The following is a 25107-nucleotide window of genomic DNA, read 5'->3' as shown; positions in this document are numbered from 1 at the left end:
TTAGTACTTTATCGTAGAAACTTGGTCAAACTTAAAATGTATTGGCTCTTCAAAAAGGTTAAGAATGATTTACGATTTGAAACAGAAGGAGCATACACATACACATACACATATGCTCCTCGACGCAGCCCGTCGCATGCATCGTCGTCCTACTTGCTCGCTCCCCAGCTGCGCGCCCATGTCCATGAACGTGCTAGTGAGACGATGCTTGCCCTAGCTAGCTGGCTAGCTAGCCATGGACGACGTACTACTAGGCTGTTAAGCCCCTACCTGATGGAAATGGAGAAGCGATGTGTTTCAACGAAAGGTGATCGATCTCGTCAGCCGTCAGGGCCAACCGTGTAAAGCCATCGTCTAGGGGACCGTCCGCGGCCGGAGTACGTACGTTTCTTAGCTAGGTAGCCAGCAATAAAATGGCACAGCTAGGTCTGATTTTTTTTTTTGCCAACCGGATAGATGGAGGAGGAAGAAGTCGTCACGTCTACAGGAAACTGATCCATGTGCATTGCGAAACGATGGGTACGGTGCCGTCATATAAAAGTCTGGGGCTTTTATATGACTACTAGGTGTAGGTTAATTGTCTCGTAGGTGAATTTTTTATATTCTTTTAACTTTTTATTCAATGTCAGCTTCTAGAGTTCATTGGTTGGTGCATGCAAGCTCGACCATTAGGTTGTGGTTGGTAATCTTTAGAATTTCAAGCTAATCTAGTCCCGTTCGAGCATGAACAATAATGCAGCCGGCGAGCGCGCGGCCATGCGCTCGCTGCTGACAGTTTAACTCATTCGGGCCCACAAGCATACAGTAGAATGCTTTCTTGGGCCGGTGGTAAGGGAAACGTTGTTTTCTTCTTCCTCCTCTTTCCTCTGCTCCACCTAAGATTGAGTTTTTTTTAGCCCACTATAATACTTACTCTTAACCGCCAATCCGGTGAGAAAAAGGAAATAAGAGCGCCTAGATGGATCCAAACAGACAATTACCTCGGCTAACCCTACTATTCATTGTACATAAGCCACCCGCTCACATACACGCACGCCGACACCTGTAGCCGGAATGCTGGATACACGGTCTTATTTGGCTGGGCTAGAATTCTAGCACCCACACTTCCCGAAAAAAAATCTCGCATGCATGAAGCACTAAATGAAGTCAATTTGCAAAACTTTTTTAGGGATGGGTGTAACTTTTCACGACGAATCTAATGATGGTAATTAATCGATAATTAGTTGCAGTGATGCTACAGTAACCGTCCTCTAATCTCACAGTCAAAGGCCTCGTTAGATTCTTCAGGGTCACTAGCTCGGGGTTCTGAAGTTGATTTTGTAAACTAACTTTGTTTGACATCATAATTAGTGATCAAAATTTGTTACTATTCACTAATGCTACAATCCTTCCCAAACCAAACAAGAACAAGCTCTTATAGCCGGTGAAGCAAAGCTCAAAATGACAAAGCGCTGGTACATCCTTCCCCTCGCACGCGCACTGTCAGCCTCGATCGACCACAACACCGGCTGGCAGTAGAATTTCGCCTTTAAGATTCGCGTTCGATCGACCTGTCGTTTCAGAGTTTAATGAAGAGTAGTGTCCCTCTCCTGTGTAACCCTGGCGCTCCGGCCCGAGTAGTGGCGTGCGCTCCCTTCCTTCTCCTCCCTCCCCGCCGCTCGGTCAAGCCGACCGGCCGGCCGGGCCACCCGGGCAGGTGCCCAATACGATCACAAGTCGCGTTGCGCTGCGCAGCGCACACATGCCCGTGCTCTCCACTATACATCGCCCTGTTCCTCCTCTGAACAGCCCGTGTCACCACCGGCCGCCGTGCCCCTACCTCTCTTCCCCCCTCCCAATCACATCTCTCTCTCTCTCTCTCTGAAAAGCAAGCGTGCGGGTGCCTGTGAGGCCTGTGAGTCCGTGCAGTGGCGGACTGACGCCGGCGGTGGCAGGCTAGCTGGCGCTCGCGCACGCACGCCCTCGCGGCCGGCTTGGAGCGTTGCGGGAGAATCGACCGATCAGCTCACTTCGTCAGTCGTGCGGCCGCCGGCGGCCGGCTTGCTGCGTGCCTGATCCTCGCCTGTCGCCAGCTCGCCATTACCGGCGAGAGCGCGAGCTAGCTCCGGGCCTCCTCTCCGGTCCAGCTTCCGGCGGCCGGGAGCTCAGTCGCTGCGTGCCACCAGCCTCCGCGCCGCGTCGCGGTGGTTGCCGTTCTCTCGCGGCCGGCTGGGTCGAGGAGCGCGCGCGCGACATCTTCGACCTTCTTCCGCGGCGATGGGCGCCGAGAGCGGCCGCCGCCGCCGCGGCGCTGCCGCACTACTCGTCGCCGTCCTCCTCGCCGCGGCCATAGGTAAGTGTGGAAAGGCTAGAGCCGCGAGCTTTGCTCTTCATGTTCTTTTTTGTGCTTTTTTTTCTTGCCTGTTAATTTGAAGCGAATTAAAGCTTCGCTCTTGCGAAGATCTTCTTTTCATGCGCGCGCGTGTGTCTTGCCTTTTGAGCACGCACTCTCGTTCTCTTCGGTTCCTTCTTGCTCTCGCCTCTTTTCTGGCCTTCTTCTTCTTTTTTATCTTTCCCTTCCCATTTCCTCTTGCCTTGTCTCTTCACGCACTAGTTCATCCAAGACCAAGGGGATCTTTTGATCACTTAGGTGCTCGTTCTTGACATGTTTGCTTGCCCTCCCCTAGGTTTAGTACTTTAGTAGCTAGCTAGACTGACAGTAGACACTCCTTGCTCGCAGGATGTTCTCCCTCAAGAAACCTCAGCTACGTTGTTGTTAGCATGCACGCACGCTCTAGATGCAGCCCTCCCTCCCTTTCAAATTAAACACAAGTAAAATCTGTGCCCTTCCCTCTATCCTATCTCCTCGGTATCGTCACCGCCTCGCTGTAATTAACAAGCAGTTAGCCTGGTGCAAATCTGCATTAACCATGTGTTTCTAGCTGCCACCCAAAATTTGCGGGATCACTTTTTCTTTGGGAAAAAATTTGTGGGATCACTGATATTCAATTTACTCTCTCTTCTTCCATGATGTATGCAAAACCAATGGAGCATCCTTATTATACTTGCAGAAATCCATTCTGACATATCTTCTCCATCCCTCCCATGACAAGATTAAAAATCTTCTTGTACAAACATAACTACCTTTTTTTCATTCAACCCCGCAGTTAAATAGAAAACTCAAGAACAAAAAAAAAATTCTGTCTGTCTACTATCAATTAGTTAATACTAAAAGTGGTTTTCTTTTCTCCAAGGCACTATTGTTGCTAGGCAACCCCTGTAGCTACAGGGATGTTCCCTCAGGAATTAAATTAAACCCCATCTCTCTCATGCATCTGGCAGTAGTCTCCAGTCTTCACCAACCAAACCAACAGCAACCTTCTTTCTTCGGGGGTGTTTAGTTAGTGAAAAAGTTTGGATTTGACTACTTAGCACATTTCGTTGTTATTTAATATTTAATGTCTAATTATGAATTAATTAGCATTATTAGATTCATCTAGTAGGAATCAGTTAGACTATATAATTATTTATTTTTTTCAATTGCATTTAATGTTTCGTATATATGTCTGAAAATTCGATATGATGTATATTGTGCAATTTTTTTTTTGGAACTAAACGCTCCTTTCTTCCCTGCACTGCAGCAGCAGTCCTGGCACCCCACCCTGGCACAGCGGCCTGCCTGCAGTCTGGGCTTTGGTTCGCGCTAAGATTTTAGCGTGCTAATAAACATTGCCATTTTGACTGTTAATTACGGTGTCAAATAAAGCTAGTTTACAAAACCAACTCCAGAACCCCGCGCTAGTGACCTTGAAGAATCTAACAAGGTCTTTGACCGCGCGGTTAGCGGATAGTTACTGTAGCATCACTGTAGTCAGTCACCGATTAATTACCGTCATTAGATTCCTCACGAAAAATTATACCCATCACTAAAATTTTTTTTACAAATAGACTTTATTTAGTAATTTATACATGCGAGATTTTTCTTTTCTGTAAACATGCTTGCTATTTTTTAAGAACGCCAAACAAGGCCCTGGTCCAGAAAAGCACCCAACCCACGGCCAGGATCCCCCTCCAATTCATTGCTCACTCACCCACTCCTGCACCCACACGAGCTGAGCTGAGCCAGCCAGCATACGACACCCAATTCAGTGCAGAGAGGAGACCTGCAGGGCCGGGAGGAGATCCGGAGAATCTCCCCGTCCATCCAGGCCGTCCGATCGATACGTGCGTGTCCTCCGTACGTGCCAGTCGGGCACAAATAATACGCTTTGGTCTCACTCGCTTAACGTTTAGGACAACCACCATATGCCCCTACTGTTTCTATCTTGTCAAACCCTAATAATGATAGACGACAATGATAAGAATCATTTTTTTTCTCCAACACGTAGGATATTAGCTAAGGATTATACATTACAAGATAAGCTATCATATAATTGGCACTTCAGGAGTGGTGAACTAATTCTGATGACGTGCCTACTGATGCAGTTGCCACGGCGGGGCGGCCGGTCCGTCTGCCGGCGGCGGCGCTGGCGAGGAGGCGGATTGACTCGTCGACGACGGCGGCGATCGCCGGTAGCGTGTGGCGGGCGGACGGCAGCGGCGTCGTCGTCCCAGCTCGCCGGCGGTGGCTGATCGGGCCGGGGTCGTCGCCGCCGACGTGCCGCGCGCGGTGCGGACGGTGCACGCCGTGCCGGCCGACCCGGGTGGCGATCCAGCCCGGCGTCGGCCCGCAGTGGGAGTACTACCCGGAGGTGTGGCGCTGCAAGTGCGGCAACAAGCTCTTCATGCCCTGATGAGCACGGCCGGCGGGGGTGATCTTGCTTGTTCTTGAATTGGAGGAGAAAAGTGCCGGCCGGGAGGTGCCGGTGGTTTTGCAAAAAGGGTACGGACGTAAACAAAAAAAGAAGACGGTGCTGGTTAGGTAATTAGGCGTGCGTGCGTGTGCGACCGTGATGTTTGTGTATATGCAAATCAAGATCTTAACTACGTACTACTTCTACATGTCATTGCTCTTTTCTTTTTCTTCCTTTTTTTTGCTTTCAAACTGTTTCATTTTCTTAAAAAATTCTTGGACAGCATTCAGGCCTTGTAAGTATGATGCAGAAGTACCTTTACATGGGGTTAATTACACTGTATGTTGATGCATGTTCATGGCTAGTACGGGCTACATCCTCCCGGTCTAGGCGGCGCGGTTATCGATGCGAAATTATGTTCCTTTATTTGGCGTGATAGAGCTTGCAGTACGTGCACGGTGCGCCAGCTTGCAAGGTACCGAATCAATGTGCACGAGTATAGGTGCATTGACGTTTTCTTTTTTGGAGATTTTAATTTGTCCACCCAAGAATTTGGATCTGGATCCTCAAGGAATGTAATGGTTTGTGCGCTGTGGCGCTGGCTGTCATATTTATTCATCAGTCTTTTCTGTGGCCACCTATAGCTGAACCGAGAGATCGGCCACCACATGGGTGGTGTAAGAGTATCTGTTTTAGCCTAGGTATAATACTAACTCAAAATAAAGAGTTTGAAGCTGGATAAAAAAATATAAAGCTTTCCAAACTGAGAGCTAAACCAATTGACTCTCTAAATTATTCTCTTCATATGGTACTATACCGGTGAACCTACCACACTATATTTTCTTCCTCCCACATCTCCTGCATCCCGCCAGCCTCTAACGAGCCCGCTACGGCCTTTTGCTCACCGCCCCGCATCGCCCTCAGCCGCGCCAGCGTCTGCTAGCCGACTCGGCCGCCCCGTGTCAGCCTCTGCGCCGGCCTCCGCTTGCCGCCCCGGCTGCCCCGTGTCGACTTTCAATGTGCCTGCCCGGCCTCTGCGTTGGCCTCCGCGCAGGGTTTGATTTTCCGACCGGACCGGCCTAACCGCCGGGGTCCGGTTCCGGCTAACCGGTCCGGTTAGGCCGGTTACTGGTCGGAACCGGATAAACGAAATTTTGAATTCAAAATTCCCCGATGCAGTTGTAACCGGTATACCGGCCGGTTAGATCGGTTTACCGGCTGGTTTGGCCGGAATACCGGTTACGTTGGCGGTCCGGTTCTGAACGGAATACTGGCCGATTTTTCTGGTATACCGGCCGGTTTGGCCGGTATACCGGTGGTTTCGAGCAGTTTTCCGACGCTTAAAAAATGGACCCCGGTGTGAAATAAAAGGAAATTTCGGCATTAGCTATGCACATTTTAATGTAAATGATCTTACCAAAGCAATAATTTATAATCATGCATAGAATACAATAGTAATAAGCGTGCATACAAATACGGAGTTATACACATGAAATGAAAGTTCAACGTAGGAATGGGAATACCCCCATTTGGGACGCGGTTTGGTATTCGGCGGTGGACATCAAAGCGATACCTCGCACTCTAAACAGCTCAGCCTTGTAGTGTTGCCAAGTTTGGCCCGTCCACGCCGATGTTGTTTGCCATTCCTGAACTAACATAGTATAAAAATGGGGGTCTTCCCATTCGTACACCCATCTCGTCGGTGGCTGCATGCTGATGTCAGGAATGGGGTAGTGAAAAGATTGCCTGGAATCGCTGTAGGAGGTAAAAAAGTGTTGTGGACTGTCATAATCCGTCGGTCCACCTGTTCTCCTCTGCGAGTGCGGTACTCCATGGTCGGTGTCCTGAGTAGCATGTGTGAACTGAGTCTCCCCTGCAATCAACCAAATTTCAAAATTATTAGTCAATACTCATAGTTAGAAATATGTGTCTATTTATATGTGCAATGTATACCTGTGAAACGAACACCACGAGCACCACCACTACCAGCAGCAGCAGCAACATGAGCACCACTACCACCACCTCCAGCATCAGGATCAGCACCGTCACCATCATCACCATCATCGGCCGAGCTGCTATCCTCGGACTCCTGATACGGAGGACTACGCTCACCTTCGCCATCATCAGTCTCGGTGTCGCTGCTCACTGGTTTTGCTGTTTCTTTGCCTTTTCGACGCTTCGGGTCACCCTTCTTAGGCCCCTTCTGCAACTTTCTCTTCCCTAGGTGAGTGTCACCTATATTTTGACGTGCCCAGTCGCTGATGGAATCATTCCCTGTAGCCTCACGTAGATCTGACACGTTTATTTGATCTCTGACAATATGGGACGGGAGAAGGATGTCGCCGTCATCATCATCCTCGTCCAGAACTGGAGCCCGGTTAGATCTACCATATTCCATCCATTCCTGCACCTGATTTTTCTCATCATAGAAAGAAAGATGGGCCAACTGGTCAATGAAATCACCTTCTTCACGCATCAGTGGGCCGGAGACCTCCTCAAGTCGGAGACGAAGGTTGTAGTTGACATAGACAAGCTTATTAAGTTTCTTGTGCGACAACCGATTGCGAACCTTTATATGCAGCAAGGCAAAAGTACTCCAATTCCGCTCGCATCCACTGGACGAACAATATTGTGAAACAAGCCTCATGGCAAGGTACTGCAGTTTTGGAGTACTTGATCCGAACATCATCCACCAGGACGCTGCATGTGCAACCGAGTATGTAAGCAATATATTCGAACAGAGAAAACAACAATTTCATACATAATAACTCTTACATGGGGATGTCTTTGGGTCCATCGCCATCCGCATTGCCATTTCACTGCTATACTCGACAACTTTCTGCCGAAACACGTTAAACTCCTGCAATGCCTGGACGGCTCTCTGGAGATCTGTCATGCGCTGAAATGTATCCTTGAGTCCACGAAACATTTGTTGAGTTGGATCCATCGTATAAGCATACCTCGGATTTAGGACAGCAGCTGCAAAATATAAATCACTTCAAATAAGCATTATGTCAATAGAGTTTAAAAATAGACGACTCGTGTGTGCTTACCTGGACCCACATACGTGCCTATGAAGACGTCACCCAACCTCTCGTCCACCACCTCAATATACTCTTTCAGTGTGGAAACATTTGTTCCAAAGAAAGACTGCAGCTCTTGTTTCATAGTCTGGTAGGCCATCACGACTTCGCACATGTTCGGCTTCTTGTCCTAATCAGCGAAGCGAAGGAACTTGTATATTGGTTGAACTGTGTCGATGATATATTTCAGTGCATCCCACCACTCCATACTTGAAAAACTTGCATGAGTATATCTACCATCTTCGGTATTCGCCCATTTGCTGTGTTGGAACTCAGTAGATGCCATCCACTACATGAAACGATCACGTTTCCGATAGATGTTCTCTAGGAACATGTAGTTGGTTCCAAATCGAGTGGCATTCCACTTGACCAACTCACCACCAATTGCGTTCCTCATCATTGCATTCAACTGACCATGATTGTGTAACCAATTTGAAATTCGCTTGCACTGCTTGATGATAACACCATGTTCAAGCCTTCGAGCTATATCCTTCAACATCAAATTGACGGTGTGTGCTAGACAAGGTGTCTAAGCTATGTGGTCATACACGTCACTTAGTAGTTCCTTGCATGCTTTTTTGTAGTTGGAGACATTGTCGGTGACTACGTGCACGACATTCTCCGGTCCAATCTCTTCCACCACCTTTCGAATCTCCTGCAATGAAAGACAGATTGTTTAGTAACATGACAAAACATGGCATCACTTGCTCATCCCGCCGTTTTAGTCCAAAGAGGAGCTGAGCACGGTGCGCTGTCTGCTTGGATGGAGTGCTCAGGAGACTGCTTGGGGGATTCGAGCAGGCTCGGTTCCCCTTGGCAACCTCCGCGCCGGGGAGTTTGTGCTATTCACCTCGCACATTTCCACCAGCGTGGGGCTGCCGATCTCTTCGTTCCTGCTGTTGCTGCTGGAAGACTTCGGCCTCCAACTTCAGCACCTAACGTCCCACTCCCTCCTCCCGACGTCTATCTTCGTGCATTTGTGCGAGATGTTTGTGGGAGTGCGGCCCTGCGTCATCCTCTTCCGCTACTTCTTCATACTGGTGAAGTCCGGGAGGGCGAAGGATGAGGTGGGGGCATATTATTTCCAGACATGGAGCGACCCGCCGATGCTTTACATTCCCGGCCTTACTGGCGGGAAGTGGGAGGAGTGGCGCAAGGATTGGGTGATCGCCACCACCGACGCCAACGAGCGCCTTGCCTTGCCAACCGAGGGACCCGCCATCGACCGAGCATCCTGGAGAGCCAAGCCGTCCCTGCAGCCGGAATTCGACTCCGTGCTGGGCAAGATCAGGTCGCTGGCGGAGAGCCGCCTCACCTCGTGGCACGTGCTCGGAGATTTCCTGAAGCGCCGGATTGCACCCCTGAAGCAGCGGCCGCGCCTTGCTTGGAGCTTCACCGGCCTCAACAACTGCAGCAGGACCCACCGCAGAGAGGGGAGCGACCTGACCCAGGAAGCCTTGGAGGTCCTGGTGCGGGCGGTGACGGGGGACGCTTTCATCCCGGAGAACCTGATCCTTCCCCAGGGTGTTGTCCCCCTCTGCGAGGACTCTGCGAGGGTGGCGGTGCTGGCTACCCTGCCAACTCTTGACGACGGGGGGCTGGCCCCACGCCAGACCGGAGGCGACCCGAACCGTGGGCTCCGGATCCCTGGCGCGTCCGAGGATCAAGCTACGCCAAGCACCATGGGGGCCGGGCCCACTACAAAGGGCAAGCAGGCCGTGGCTAGTAGCGCCGCCACAGGCGGTCCCAGCCAGGTACGGAGCAGCTCCGGTGCGTCGTCGGGGGATAAGAGCCGGCGCAGGTTGCAGTGGGGCGACGGGATCCTAGTTGGGGAGCCCACCGTGAAGCGCCAGAGGACCGCTGAGGGCGCGGGCCAGGGCAGCTCCCGGCCCACCGGGCCTCGCGGGTCCTCCGGGGCGACCGTGCCGCCACCGTCACCGCCGAGAGACAGCTCCCTCCGGCAGCAGTGGCGGCGGCAGCCACGGCAGCAGCAGCAGCAGCAACAACAGGAGCAGCAGCAGCAGGACCAGTCCCGGGTTGCGCCTCCGTCGCCACCACGGGAACAGCGGCAGCAACAGAAGTAGTCGTTGGGCCTCCGTGGTCGCTGGATACCCGGCGCTCCTGGGTTACTGCCATTCTGCTTACTCAGCTTGTTCTGGGTGCTCTGTTCTTTACTAAAGGCTTCTCCTCTTTGTTGCCAGGGCTCCACGCCCAAGCAGTTCTTCCGCCGCCGCTGGTCCTTCAGCGGGGGTCCAGGCGTCAGTGGCCTTGGCGACGACAGTGAGTGCGACGACGGGTGCGGAGTGCGCAGGTGCAGCCTCTTCCGCAAGCCCGGTGGCGCCCGATACGACGGCGGCTGGTGCGCCGACGTCAAGCGCTGCTGCGCCCAACGCGGCGGCAGCTGAGACGCCGGTGTCGGGCACAGCCACACCTGATGCGGCGGCGGAGGTGCCGGTGGTGGGCGCAGCCGCACCCGACGCGGCGGCGGCGGAGGCGCCGGTGCTGGGCGCTGCCGCACCCGACGCGGCGGCGGCGGAGGCGCCGGTGCTGGGCGCAGCCGCACCCGACGCGGCGGTGGCGGAGGCGCCGGTGCTGGGCGCAGCCGCACCCGACGCGGCGGCGGCGGAGGCGCCGGTGCTGGGCGCAGCCGCACCCGACGCGGCGGCGGCGGAGGCGCCGGTGCTGGGCGCAGCCGCACCCGATGCGGCGGCGGAGGCGCCGGAGACAAGCGCTGCAGCGGCGAGTGCAATGACTACTGAGGCTTCGATGCCTGCACCGGAAGCTCCCACCTCCAGCTCCGGTCCTGTTGCAGAGGAGGAGTTGGAGGTGGTCTTTGGCAGGCAGCTCCTGCAGCTTCAACCCCCGGAGGAGGAAGCGACTCCCCTCCCCCAGGTGCTGGTCCAGGTCCGGTGGTCGATAGAGGACGCAACCTCCTCCGCCGAGGCGGCCTTCCGGCGGGAGTGGGCTGCTCTGGAGAGTGAGTGCCAGCGCCTCTCCGACTGGCACACCCGCCTGGAAGCGCACACGAAGGCTGAAGCCTCCCATGCTGTGGAAGTCCGGTCCAAACTCAAGGCCGACCAAGAGGCCTACCGGGTCAACCTTCGGAAGATGTTTGACCGGGAGTTCGCAGTATGGAGCTGGGAGAAAAACGTGGCGCAGCGGGAGGAGACCTTCGCCCTGGAGGTTGTTAGCTTCGCGGCTCAGCGGTCTGACCTTGAGACTCGCCTCGCGGCCCAACAGTCCGAGCTGGAGACTCGCAGCCAGGGTCTCGAGGTCCGGAGGCAGGAGCCCGACAATCTCTCTGCAACTCTGCAGGGATGGCGCGAGCAACTGCAGGAGAGAGCCAGCAAGCTGGCTGTTGCCGAGGCGGAGCTGGAGGAGGACCGGAAGTCCCTTGATAAGCGGGAGTCCAACGCGGCCAACATGGAGAAGGAACTTGGGCGCCAGTGGGACTCCCTCAAGAAGCAGAAGGAGTGGGCGGAGAAGAGGAAAGCCGAGCTCGAGGAAAGGTCCCGCGAGATGGAGGTGGCCAAGGCGGCTCTGGACACCCAGGTGCAGGAGGTAGTCCAGGAGGCGGTCCGTAAACTCCAGGAGGACCAGCGCGCGGGGGCCCAGCGAATCGCTGACTGGGCGACCGAAGCGAGCTTAGCACTGGTGCCGCTTGGAATGAGCCCAATCCAAGTGGCGGAGCCGCCAGCTTCGATAGCTGACGCCCTCCCAGTGCTGAACTCCGCCTCGGATAGGCTCCGGCGTCTGGAGCCGGTCCTAGCTGGCCAGCTTGAAGCCGAGGGCCGCGAGCTGATCCGGATGGTGGCGGAGCACATCCTGACCTGCCTCCGGAGCCACGACCCGGCCATCTCGCTGACGCCCGTGGTCGATGGTCCTGTAGCGGAGACGGAGGCCGCCGCTCGGGACAGCGTGCGGGAGGTCATCGACTTCATCGCCGCCTACTTCAAGTGGGAGCCTGCAGAGCCTTGAGCTGGGCATTGTATCTTTGTATCTTTTGCGTTATGTAACAAACATTGTACTAGTTTGAAATTTTCTAATAGAAGAAAACTTCAACTTAGCTATTTGTCAGATAGTGGTTTGCGGTATACAGCGCGCACCCCGGGGCCCTGGCCCCCTGGCGGATAGGTTCAGGTGTTTGAACCTATCTGCCACTCGAGCCGTAGAAGACACATCGGACCCCGTATGAGGTTGGGCAAGCGTCCTTGGGCATAGGTGTAGCATAGTTTGCAAGCCGAGCGAGCGTGTTATTCTCTTCCCTGTGTAGCAGAAAGAACTACAGACAGAAGAATCAAACTCGCTTGTATGAAAGCAATGATACTGCAACTTAGCTGTTTGATGCATGCAGGATCGATCTGGTTTGTGGCTCAAAGCGAACGGCCCGGGCCCCCTGGGAGATAGACTCAGTTGTTTTGAGTCTATCTACCATCGAAACTGGACCTCAATCTGCATGGAACCTTAAAGCGGATGCCGGGACCCCCTGGTAGATAGGCTCAATGGTTTGAGGCTGGCTACCACCAGTCAAGGCTTAACCTGTAAACCACTTCAAAGTTACAGCTTAGTAGCACTAAACCCTAAGTCATCTCCATGTCGTCCACCCGAACCATGGAGACGAGCAAGAGATGAACCGAAACCAGCTAAGTGCCCCTACCTAGCGCGCCAAATGTCGTGGTGTGGCAAACCACAGCCGGGTGGCGGAATGCACCCGCCTAAGCCCAGAGGGTGAGTACTCGGGGGTTAGCTAGCGACTAGTTCGATCTCACTCAAGAACACGATGAACACCAAGGGTTTAGAGTGGTTCGGGCCACCGGAGCGTAATACTCTACGTCCACTGTGTGTTGTATTGCCTTGACTCGAGAGAGTCTGCGAGAGCTTGGGCGAGCCTGAGTGTGTGATCTAGAGAGCTTGTCCTGTACAGCGAGTGCCTCCCTTTTATATCTCAAGGGAGGCGCGTACATGGCTGCTGGGTCCCCGACAGGTGGGCCCAACTGGTGCGGTATAGAGTAATGTACTATTCATACATTACAGCGTCGCAGGCGGAGGAGATCTTTGCCCTGGATTCCCTTGCCTGCTCCTGGAGTCCCTCGTTCAGCATATCCAGGCGCTGTCTTGTCGGAACGGCGCCAGACGTAGGCTGGCGGCGTCGCCTGCCACGTAGCTGAACGGGCTGTGTAGCTTGCGGCGTAGGCGGCATGATTGAAAAGTGTCGTGCCGTCGTATCCAATTAATGCAGCAGACGGGCTCTGCGCGGGGACGGCACAGGCGGCTGTACTGTGTACCTTGGTAATACGCGGTGCACAGTGAGGTCTGACAAAGACTGCCCGCATGCCGTGGTGGCAGAGCACGCCTCAACTCACCGCATTGAATGTGGTGGGTGGGCGAGTCTTCCAGTGGAAGGTGCGCGCACGAGCCCGCGCCACGTGCCTCCGGGACACGTGGCGGGTCCGGACCCCCGGCGGTATGTTGGTTCTACCGCGTGGGAGGTCCGGATGGACGCGTGAAGTCCCGAACCCCTATGGGGGTCCGGGGCCTCGGCTGTCAGCTTCGGAGCTTCCCTTCCTCAGGGACACGTGGCGTCTCCGGACCTATCCCAATCGGGGAACGGCCTCGGGGCCGTTGGCCTGGTGAGGTAAGAGCCTGACCCATGGGGCCTGGCTGCTCCGTCCTTTGGGAGTAGTTACGGATAACTACACAGGCCCTGCCTTGCTGCAGTAGGAGTGGGTATCCCTGATACATTGTACCGACAGTACCCATGCATGACACATATGTGCAGTACAAGACCTGCATGGGTAGTCCGGAGTTTTTAGCAACTATTTATATTTTTTATAATTTCCCCAAGTAGAGTAAAAACAAAAAAAAATCAGGGAACCCCTGGAGGTCAATTTAATTATCAACTTGGCCGACATTCTTTTTGTACAAAATTTGTTGGTTGCCAATTTGTTTCTCCTCTCGGAAAAAGTCTGAACTAGAGCAACCATAGGCCACTTGACAAAAGAAACGTTAAGAATTAACGATAATTCTCGACCATTAAGAAAATTACACTTGTTTGGGCAACCTTTAATTTAGTGTCACACAGTGATGTTAGGACGATCATGGACTCATGGGGTGAATAACCTTTTTCATTTCTTTTCGCCTGAATGGTCAACCTACCTTTTTTTTAAGAAAAAAAGAAGTCGCGGGCCTGCATGTCCTGCACAGGGAAAAACTTACCGGCGGTAAGTGATTTACCGGTCCTCACCGGTAACGGTAAGTTACCGAAAACCGCCGGTTTACCGGATTTACCGATCGGTAAACCAATTCAAATTTGAAATCATCGAATTTCGGATTTTTCGACCGAACTCAGTTGTAATTTCGGTGGAATTCGCTGCGTATGGACCGAAAAATGTTGACCACGATAGAAAATAACAAATTGTGTTAAGAGAAGTGGAATATTTTTAGAGAATTATATCTAATTCTTATATATAATAGTTCAATATGCATAATGATTTTCTTACAAAGCAAATATTAATAGATTTGACGTAAAACATATGTATATCAATACAAACCACAATCCAAATGCAATAAATATAGGTTCAACTTGTTAACACAATTTATAGGTTCAAATAATACAAGTCTCAAATAGTTAACACAAAATATACTCTAAAATTTTTATTTCGGTGTTTTCCAACAGGAAAACCTTACGACCGACCGGAAATTGTTGATGACTCACATTGTAACGTCGAATCCTATAGAATGGAATAAATAAAATGGATGAGAAGATGCAAACGAAATGAATGCAAGTGAGAAAATAAGATGTGTTACCTACATACATGGGTACTCATTCGTCATCTCTGTGATCTTGCTCTGGGGGATATTCCTGATAGTACATGTGAGGAAATCCATATGGGAGGTATCCTTGATAGTACATATGAGGATATCCATATAGAGGACGCGGAGGGACAACCATCGGATGTGGTTGTGGTGGCCACACAAAGGTGGGTGCCGACGGGTAGCTGTAGGTGGAACTGACAGAGGTAGAGCTATCATCATCCTCACCGTCGTATGGGTCTATTTTTTTTACACAACATATGAGGTTAGATTTCAAAAAATGTTAGTCCAAAATGCTCATAAAAATGTCTAGTTTTTTATCAGATTTTTACCCTATTTTATATAAATTTTTTTAAAATTTTCAAATTTGAAACCGATAAATACGAAATATCACCGAAATCCGTTTCTCGGACACTACCGGTAACGGTAAATTTTCCGGTAAACCGGATTTACCCGTCGAAATTTTTTCCTTGGTCCTGCACCTGGTAGCAGTTCCTTGTATTATGCTTCTCAATCGTCGAAGTGACAGCGTAGAAATAATGCTAAAGAAAAAAAATAAATTAAAGCTAGCTAGCTAGCTGCCACATGGAAATGCAAAAGATATCGCGCTGCGTGACAAAGGCAAGGCACGGCCATTGTGATAGTGCCGTGAAAGAACTTGGGGGAGACCAAATGTCGAGGACTTTTTGCGCCGGTAATGATTACATGTACTACCGCGCGACCCCTTTCTCTCTGACAAGGGTGGGTGGTAATGGGATATGACTTTAATACTCTTATCATAATTCTATTTAATTCTTATTTTTTAGTTTAAAATTGAATAAGATTATGACTCTATTTTTTTTAAAATTCGGCTTTTAAATTATCTAGATAAAAATTAAGACCATTTGCCACCCCTACTCACAAGTCGCATGCGGCACACTCCCTGCAGACCGGTCCGATGGCTAGAACGCTATAGACCATAGAGTGCATATATATAGGATCTTATTTGCTCTCTATTAGCAACTAGTTACTTGCTCTCTATTAGCAACTAGTGTGGCACCAGATGCTAGTATAGTACGCTGCATAAATGTCATGTGATTCACTTGTTTTTTATGAACACACTGGAGAGCTGCCCGAGCATCTCCAAAAGATTAGCCAAAAAACTAGCTAAATTTAATAATTTCGATACCCTCTAAAATAGATTTGATAAAAAAAATACAAGAATACTCCAACAACCGACTCTATAAAACTAAGAGCAAATATTATGATGCCTAGTCAGCTGGCTAGGAGCAATCCATGTTAACAAAAATATGAGCTGGATGTGAGAGAATAAGGGAGAGAGAATAGAGCCGGCTGGTGAAACGCCTAGCAAGAATTGAGAAAAAGGTGACAGTCTTTTGCTAGCCATACTTAATTGTGTACATCTTCAATCCAACCATTCTAACAGCCAACTAGTAGCCAAGCTATTATATTAACAGGCTATATTCCCAACTTCATATGACATAGCAATAGCATTTAGCCTTCAGCTGGCTCATTAGCCATGCTCTAAGAGGCTGGATTGGCTAGAGATAGGCTATCCAAAAGTAGAGAGCGAATAAGGTGGGATGAAGAGCTACTAGATTTGGAGAGTTATTTACAAAGCCTGTTGGAGGCATTTTTTCTTTAATATAGCTAATTTTATTTTTAGGAAATTATGTGACTAATCTCTTGGAGGTGCTTCAAATAAACTTGTGTGATTCTAATAATTGGATGACCCTTGTTATCCAGTTTTATAGTGAAAATCAAATTTTGTGATAGTTCGATTCCCTTATTTATATAAGTTGCATCAGCATGGATATGGGTTCGACACTTGTCAATGTGATACCATATTAAATTGCATGCGTGCACCAACAGATTCAACAAAAAAAAATTAAGCTGATGGGGAAAGATTGCATAGTTTACTTATACGTCAACAATTTCAATATCCGTACGCATTCATCTTTAAACTCTAGTGTTGCCAACATTATCGCTACGTAGATTTTGTTTGCTGGATTCCCTCTTCGAGAGCGTGATCCTAGTTAGCCCGAGCTTGACTCCTCCTTTATTAGTTTCGAAGGTGGTTTTGCATTTTTTTAAAAACAAAAAAAATCATTAGATCTAAAAGAATCAAAACTAACTCATTTTAAATTAGGAAAATATGAAAAGGGTACCAATATTTTTCTAAAATTGTAACATGTCTATTATTGATCTATTTAAATCTATTTATTAAATAATAATAATATATATATAACTACAAGCAAATAAATACTAAAAATATGTAAAAATTGAATCCAAATAACTTAGAAGTGAAGTGCCAATAGATAAGTTACATTTTAAAGAAAAATTTTGGTACTTGTTTCATATTTTTCTAAAATGAATTGCATATGAATTTTTTAATTTAAATTTGAATATTTTATTTTTTCACAAAATAAAACGAACCGCCTTTGAAACCATATGGGCCAAACTTGCCGGTTTCGATAGCTAAATATCCTTTGTTATTTATCTTAATTAATGATTGAAAAAATTAGATTTTTATGATAGTTGAGGGTGTAAACAGGACTTTTGTGATATGTGGCTCCTACTTACACTTTTAGTGCATTAGCGAGTTTGCACGTGAAATGTACGGTGGAACGATTGAAGTATGAGTTAATTGCTCACGTTTTCCTGTTAGCTTAAAATTCTTTTTGGATGAAGTACATGAAACTCAACAGAAATGACGAACGCCTGATCCATGGAGGACAGCCAACACTGTAATAATAAAAAAACTCATTTAATTTTGGAGTTGGGATGAAAACTTGCTTAGGCTCTGTTTGGTTGCGCGTTGTAAAAATTTTGAAAAGACATCTTTCTACATTTGAAGTACTAAACATAGACTAATCACACAAATAATTACAGGACTCGCCTGTAAATCGCGAGACGAATCTAATGAGTCTAGTTAATCCGCCATTAGAGGTTATTTACTGTAGCATTACTGTAGCAATTTAGCATCTAATTACAGCTTAATTAGATTCGTCTCACCATTTACAGACAGCAGTCGCAATGCGTTTTTTATTTCGTCTAGATTTAAGTCTCTATGCAGGTGCCGGAAAAAAATTTGGAATTTAAAATTTTGCATCCAAACACACGGACTTAGTTTGTAGGTTCCTTTTTTCTGTGATTCCTTTCATCGTGAAAATGAAAACGAAAGAGTGGAAGGTCGCAGCCCGTCCTTCACGGGAGAAAACCTGTAGCGATCCTGTTTGGTCATGATGAGCAAATTTGTCTACTCCGGGCGCGGCATCTCCTCCTCCGGGACGGTCCAAACCCCAGCAGCTGCCTCTGCAGTCTGCAGCCACGATCCCTGGCTTTTCCCAGCGAGTCCATGCCGTGCTTTATTCTTTTGCCCCCCTTCGTCCTCTCTCCCTTTCTCCCTCGATCCCAACAGTGTCCGGTCAAGCTCTAGCGTTCCATCACATGGGCCTTGGAAGTGCAAGAATTCTCGCATGCATGATGTACTAAATGAAGTCTATTTGTAAAATTTTTTTAGAAATGAGGGTAATTGTTCGCGACGAATCTAATGATGGTAATTAATCAATAATTAGCTACAGTGATGCTACAGTAATCATCCTCTAATCGCGCGGCCAAAAGCCTCATTAGATTCTTCAGAGTCACTAGCGCGGGGGTTCTGAAGTTAATTTTGTAAACTGACTTTGTTTGACACCATAATTAATAGTCAATGTTGTTATTATTTCTAGCGCGCTACAATTCTAGCACGAACCAAACAGGGCCATGCTGCTTGTCCGCCTCAGGGCAGCACCAATGTATGGAACGTGAGGGGGTGCTAAGACCGTGCTATGTCATCCCTGCTAGCTTAGCAAAATGTGCTCCAATATATAGCACCTCATTGCACCCATCCATGGACACTCCGTTTGCTTCGCTTCTTTCGGCTTCTTTCAGCTTCTTCCCTCTCACATAAACCAGCCGAAACCAGCCAAAATCAACCGAAATCAGCACAGCGAACAAGGTGGGATAAAGCTGGGCCCACAAGTTATAGCCTTCCCCCCTTCTCTCTCCTCTAGCAACGGGTGCCCAAACAAGATACCGGTGCTAGAGTTTGCTAAGCTAGCACCAGCACTCCAATGTATAGCACATTCTCTATTTCTTTCTCTCTCCTCTTAGCACCTCCTTGGAATACACATTGGAGCTGCCCTCACATCTCGGTCCTGTTTGGTTTGTGCAGAATTTTGACCAGTAATTAGTGGTACTAAATAAAAGCAGTTTACAAAACTAACTTCACAACTCCTGCGCTACTTTGCGAGACGAATTTAATGAGGCATTTGATCGCATGATTAGAGGTTGGTTACTATAGTATTAATGTAGCCAATCATCGATTAATTACTATCATTAGATTCGTCGCGAAAAATTACACCCATCCGTAAAAAGATTTTACAAATAAATTTTATTTAGCACTCCATACATACAAAATTTCTTTATAGCGCGAGTAGCATGAATAAAACCAAACAGGCCCCTCATGGATCGGTCAAGGGCAAGCGTGTCCAACTCAGCAGCTGACTTGCTCTGCCAGCATGGCAGCTAGCATTGTCAAGCACTCAAGCGGTCAAGCCCATGCATCCAACACTGTGATGCTAGTCAAGCACTTGCAAATCTTTTTTCTATCTATTTTTAAGAATTTAAACAACTGAAACATTTTTTATCAAGCAAAATCTATCTATCCACCTCACATACCACCGCTTTTAGACTCACATGTAATATTGATCAAAGGCCTTGTGAAGCGAAAACCACCCTCCCACCAGTTCAATCGGAGAGGGAGCGCTGTTTTTTTTTTTCACCCACGACGGCGCCTACCCCTCACCCATACCCCTCATCTACGCCCGACGTCGCGCTGAATCCGTGGATGGGGGAGCGCTTTCCATCTTTGCGACCCGCCGGCCGCGCCTCCGTCTACCCGCCTGACCCCGCCTCCCTTCTCTCCGCGAAATCCACCGCCGCTCCCTCTCTCACGCCCAGATCGCGGGCCCCTCTATGCCGCCGTCCCCTCCCTCGACCAGATCCTGGGGTCGCCCGGACCGTCCTCGCCGCCCGGCCGCCACGCCAGCAGCACGCCGACGCCCCCGCCCGCCGCTTGGCCTCCCCCACGACGCCCCCTCCGCGGGATCCCAATCAGGAGCGCGGCGCGCGGCCAGCCAAGAAGCGTGTCGTCGCACGTCTGGCTGGCCAGATCTGGCCGGGCGCCACACCCGCGGCGCGTTTGGGGGAGGAGAAGGGCTCGGCTCTCCAGATGGATCGAGGAGGGCGGGTGCGGGTGCCTCGCGTGCCGCGGCTAGGCGCGCCTCCTACGGGACGACGACCCGATCGCGTACCGCGGCCTCGTCACCCACGTCGGTCACGCCTGCCGGGGCCGCGGTACCGCCGCCGCGTACACGCCGGGCACTCGCAGGCCAAGGTTATGCCTCACTGCCCTCCTCGGTCGTCGCGTCGCTCTCTTGCCTTGCATGCGTTGTGCCCGCAGTGCGTTGTTTTCTTGTTATCTTGCTTGTTTCCGCTGCCTGTCTGAGCTTGGCCTGCATGTTGCTCGCCGAGCAGCTCGTTCGGGAGACAATCAAGTCCAAAATGGCGGACCGGGCATGTACAACGAAGAACGTCCTCTGCACTGGTTGCCGTGAGGGTATCAATGGCTTCTAGATTCTACAGAATGGTTCTTGTCGATCAATTAATATTTATGACTTCCAAACTGATCGACGAAGTTCAATTCAAATAGTCGCACGAAGTATCGACGCTCTCCTGATCGACGAAGAGGTTATTCAATCCATCCCCCAAACTATAGTTCCACTGTCCATACTCCATACCAATTGACTGATGATAACCATGCTAGCCCACTTCTCGTGCTTGATTAACATTTTTTCTTGAGTCTCAGCACACTGATTTTAAGTTATTTTTTCTTTTACTGGTTTGCAGGGTGCTAAGTTGCTTAGTACTTTGTCTGAGGAAGCTCTCAAAGGAACAATAAGATTAGTGTCATTAGCCTATCAAAGGACAAGAAATGGGTACTGTGCTAATGATAATGATGAACATCCTCTAGGCAGAGATCAAATCTGCTCAAGCCTTGGTGGGTGCTATTCTTTCACCAGTTTGGTTGCCTCTCTTGTGTGTCTTGAGTCATAGAAAACTGAAACTATTACTGTATTTAACAGTTCTGATGATACAGAGGACTACATTCAACGATACCATGATAGCTCTTCAATTGATGCGCACCCAGTTTTCAAAGCTAGAAAAGGTACTTTGCCTCCCTTATAAATATGGTCTCATCTTTCCAATCCTTCTATAAGAGAATATTGATCACACAAAAACATGTTTTATTTTGTACTTGTTAATCAGGTGTACTTATTTCATTGCTTCCTTTTTTTTGGTACTGAGTAAGTTACATCCTATTTTGCCATCACTTGCAGCTTGTGGTGCAGCCATTCGTTTTGCAGTCACAATTGTATAGCAGTGTGAAGGATAGATAGAACACAAGTTGACAGAGACTTGGAGGTTTTCTTTTAAACTCATGTTATTGCTCTTTTCTGGGACATCAGTGCATTGCTTGTTTTATGGAACAATACATTTCTTATCTGTATTTCTGTGTTGGTTTCTAGAATTATCATGTGACCATGCTAGATTTTATCACCGGTCAGATTCAGAGATTTGATATAATAACAAACAAAAAACTAAATTTCTGAGAGTTTTTTTTCTTGGTTATCACTATGACAATGAAAAATGAAAAAGGCCTTCTTGTTTTGCAGTCATTCAAGAAAGACAAAGTGTTGCGTATATTCAAACTTAGTTCTGGGCAGGATGATCATGCAATCATGTTCATGGACGATTATTTGAAACATGTATCACTATTCCCTGGCATTTATAGCCTCACTAGATGACAGTAATTGGACTATGAAATACCATCATAGATATTTGAACAGCTGCATGTTGAACATTCTGTTGTAAAAGGGCAAGAGGCAGTCATTTCCCTTTGCAGTTATGTACAAAATATTGAACAGAATAATTTGTTCATTAAAAGTTTTGACCTGGTATTGTCATCACGTGAATTTAGTTCCAGCTGTTAGTTTGATCAGATTGTTGCACTATGCTTTAGGCATTTTTTAGATGCCTGAAACTGGTGCATGCCTTTTTGATGAATTTTGTAATTTTCATGGATTATTATGAGAGAGGGAAACGTTTAAATAATAGATGGGCATCTTATTTACTTACTATAAGAAACCAGTGCTTCCAGAATTTATCACATGAAAAAAATATTTGTACTGCTTTCAATAGAACATTTTGAGCCAGTTGATGTGGTTTATTTCATTCTCATTAGATACCCTCTACAGTAGTACTCTTTGCTTGATCCATACCCTTTTTTAGATTATAGTCACTCAGCTAGATTAGTTGACTGGTTGGACAGCATAGCAAGTTAGTTGACAGAAAGCAACTCAAAGTAGGTCCCACTCAACTGAAGTTGGACAGCATAGCAAGTTAGTTGACAGAAAGCAACTCAAAGTAGGTCCCACTCAACTGAATTGTGAGCTTTATCTATACTGTGAATGTGGTTTGTATGATTGATGTGCTTGTGCTCAACTTTAAAACTAATTTGCAGCCAAATGAGCTTCTATTTTTTTTATCTGTTTAAATGATCTTGTTGGATGACCAGTTGGTAAAAGGAGCTGTTAACTTCAGCCTGTCTATATGACCAGTTGGTAAAAAGAGTTGTTAACTTCAGCCTGTCTATATTGTTAACCTGATTCCTCTGACATGTGTTTTTAACTTTTTATTCATTCATAAACATAGTTTTTTTTCCTGAGATGTTGAGTTCATGCATTAGTGTGGTACCACTACTATTATTTGTAGTTCTCACCTTTACATTTGTTATCTTGTTGTCATATTATTCGTAACCATTTCTCATTTTAGAAATGGCTGAAATTATGTATACTCGGTATGAGTTTCTCTGCACTGTAACCAAATAGGCTCTAACATGTATGGCAGAGCTCCTAGATGTCCATTTAAAAATTGTTTTTTAAATTCCTGCAGTGACACACCTTTTGATTTCAATCCCCACCATGTGCTGAAGAATAGTAGTTATAGATACTCTTACCTTTGTTATTTATTTACAAAGAATGGTGTTCTTTGTACAGAATTTTAAAAACAAGAAGAAGCACCTAGCTGAGAATGGAAGATTGCTTCAATTACAGATTGCAGACTTTCATACGGATTGCAGGGAGGCGGTTCTTCAATTGCAACAAGGAGAAGGAGCATTCTTTTGGGTGGAAGCTGCGGCCTCTTCTCTCTGAAATTTCAGATCTCCAAGATAGCTCTATTTTCAAGATGAATTGTGTTTTTTTTTCTTTCACAACCATATACTTCTTAATGCTAGGTTTCAATCAGGTTTGGAGAGCAACACTTGAATGGTGGAGAAGGAAAACAGCAATGTTATACAGTCGTCTAGTCGAACCTAGTCGCCATGGCACCGATAAGGCGACTAGTCGTGTCTAGTCGTCGATCAGGTCGATTAGTCGACCCTAGTCGGTCCTAATCGTCGCTATAGTCGTCCTATATATCCCACGACATATATGTACATGTATATGTACTTATATACTATATAAGTACAGTCATGTTATACAGTCAAGGGTTGGGACTCACCACTTCTGTAATGAAGTCAGGAAATCGGATTCATGAGACTATCAATCAAGGAAAGGGACAATTGAATCGCTCAATTGAGTTCTACTTACTTTGCAGGTTATACAAAGCTGTGACCAGTTGCCAGAAAGAAGTGCAGGATTTTCTAACTCCATCTTCAGCAACGGTTCCTGAAGGAACAAATGCTCATGATTCAGACATCAAAATTTGGGATTATGTTATTGACTTTTGAAGTCTGGAAATGCATCAAGCTGAAAGAACCAAAGTTCAATCAGAAGATAAAAGCTGATCGTCCAAGTAGCTAGTCGGACGACTAATCGCGATTATGCGACGATTAGTCGGACGATCAGACATTTGATCGACAAAAGCTAGTCGTTTCACTTATCGAAGCCAGCGGAGCGATAAGGTCGACTAATCGCGATTAATCGCGATTAGTCGGACGACTGTATAACATGGGAAAACAGAACTTTGTGGCCAGGTAAGTCATATAATCAAGATAACAGGAATATTCTTGCCTCTGCAATTTTCTAGGCTATAACTATATTTGAATGAGATGTCAAATATTGTTAAAGCCCAGGTGGTTTTCTTTAAATTTGGAATTTTCTTTAATATTCTTAAAGCCATGTTTGGAACCAATTTGTCTAAACTTTAATTGCCACTCTTCAATTTTTAGACTGGCACTGCCATGGATATTTACAGCCATCATCTGGCACTCATACCTAAATCCCATATGTAACAGAATCGGACCCAGAATGGTACAAAATGGAGACATAGTTTTAAATAAAGTATTTGTCCCTGAGGAAGACAGATTACCATGCATCCATTCATTTTAGGATATAAACAAGGTGCATGGTACATCTTTTACCACCTCTGCTCCTTGCTTTGTTGGATAAAGATTTTTAATTTTGTTGAACATTTAACTTCTGAAACAGGTGCTTGCCATGTCTCGCATTATGGTGGCATGGCAGCCAATAGGCGTATCAATGGGAGTTTTTGACATGTCCCATAGGTGTATATCACATCACAATATCTGCTTTTTAGTTTATTCATTCTGATCTATGTAAGACTTCCAATATCTCTCAATCTGTAGTTATCTTTTTGAAAGAAAGAAAGAAAGCAATTTGGAGGTCCAGTGGTTTCAGCTCAACCAAGAAAAGCTTGTTCGGATGCTCGGCAACATTGAGACCATGGTTCTCGTTGGCTGGTGACTGTGCAAGCTCTATGAGTCAGGCAATATGGCATCAGGCTGGAGCTGGAGTGGTGTGAGAAAAACACTGTTACCTGGCTGGTGGCTGGAGGTTGGAGCTGGAGGGATGTGAGAGGGAAAAACTGTAGCGCTGGAGGGCTGGAGACCAGCCGAACGCAGTAGTTTAGGCAAGGTTTGTAAGTTGCAGTATAGCTAGCAATGGTTGAACGGTTCCCTCATCTTGAGCCCCGTGATATTTTCATAATTAGTTTTTTTTTTCAAAGGACAGGCCAAAGTTTTTGTTGCAACTTAAACTTAGCGTGGTTATTTTTTTGCAACATTATTTTTTAAACACGTGCGGGCGATGTCGCACGTGCGCTCTACTAGTTTAAGTAAAGAGCACTTGCAAGCTCTACTAGTTTAAGTAAAGAGCACTTGCAAATCTTGCATCGCGTCCTTGCTTGCGCATGTTGCAGCCGGCGAGACCGTCCATCAGGATGGTCCACATGAGATGCTGGATCACTCTCATGCGTCGTTCCGACTTCCATGGATGATGCCCCGGTCGTTGTAGTCGTTACAAAGAGCTCCA

The 25107-nt window shown here is 47.8% G+C and overlaps 1 protein-coding gene and 3 long non-coding RNA genes across 7 annotated transcripts; 3 read left to right on the top strand and 1 right to left on the bottom strand.

Annotated features, from left to right (window-relative positions):
• The first annotated feature begins 1714 nt into the window (after window positions 1–1714).
• LOC120686781 (EPIDERMAL PATTERNING FACTOR-like protein 4) lies at window positions 1715–5124 on the top strand. The gene is made up of 2 exons (XM_039968984.1): window positions 1715–2332; window positions 4465–5124. Exons 1-2 carry the CDS (start codon window positions 2257–2259, stop codon window positions 4770–4772), a joined length of 384 nt encoding a protein of 127 aa, XP_039824918.1. The 5' UTR covers window positions 1715–2256; the 3' UTR covers window positions 4773–5124.
• A 9299-nt stretch (window positions 5125–14423) lies between these two features.
• On the bottom strand, window positions 14424–14822 carry LOC120686687. Of its 2 annotated transcripts, none has more exons than XR_005680313.1 (2): window positions 14671–14822; window positions 14424–14586 (listed from the first exon to the last, which is right to left on the bottom strand). It is a non-coding gene; the product is annotated as an uncharacterized LOC120686687 (long non-coding RNA). The 2 variants fall into 2 exon arrangements; XR_005680314.1 differs by having other exon boundaries at window positions 14663–14821.
• Window positions 14823–19554: 4732 nt separating this feature from the next.
• On the top strand, window positions 19555–23616 carry LOC120686214. Of its 2 annotated transcripts, none has more exons than XR_005680035.1 (7): window positions 19555–20108; window positions 20249–20461; window positions 20621–20771; window positions 20871–20939; window positions 21112–21196; window positions 21448–21540; window positions 22831–23616. It is a non-coding gene; the product is annotated as an uncharacterized LOC120686214 (long non-coding RNA). The 2 variants fall into 2 exon arrangements; XR_005680034.1 differs by having other exon boundaries at window positions 19556–20108; window positions 20857–20939.
• A 177-nt stretch (window positions 23617–23793) lies between these two features.
• LOC120686215 lies at window positions 23794–24861 on the top strand. Of its 2 annotated transcripts, none has more exons than XR_005680036.1 (2): window positions 23794–23810; window positions 24006–24861. It is a non-coding gene; the product is annotated as an uncharacterized LOC120686215 (long non-coding RNA). The 2 variants fall into 2 exon arrangements; XR_005680037.1 differs by having other exon boundaries at window positions 23800–23810; window positions 24072–24861.
• Window positions 24862–25107: the final 246 nt, after the last annotated feature.

The sequence above is a fragment of the Panicum virgatum genome, chromosome 8N (assembly GCF_016808335.1).
Source record: "Panicum virgatum strain AP13 chromosome 8N, P.virgatum_v5, whole genome shotgun sequence".
NCBI classification, from domain to species: Eukaryota; Viridiplantae; Streptophyta; class Magnoliopsida; order Poales; family Poaceae; genus Panicum; species Panicum virgatum.
The sequence above is the reverse complement of the archived record's forward strand: the minus strand, read 5'-3'. Positions and strand labels throughout refer to the sequence as shown.

What these genes read in the sequence shown, in the direction of transcription:
- LOC120686781 (XM_039968984.1), top strand. Translation starts at nt 2,257, where the DNA reads ATGGGCGCCGAGAGCGGCCGCCGCCGCCGCGGCGCTGCCGCACTACTC. An exon ending in CCTCCTCGCCGCGGCCATAG is followed by an intron (nt 2,333 to 4,464) that starts GTAAGTGTGGAA and finishes CTACTGATGCAG; the next exon opens with TTGCCACGGCGGGGCGGCCG.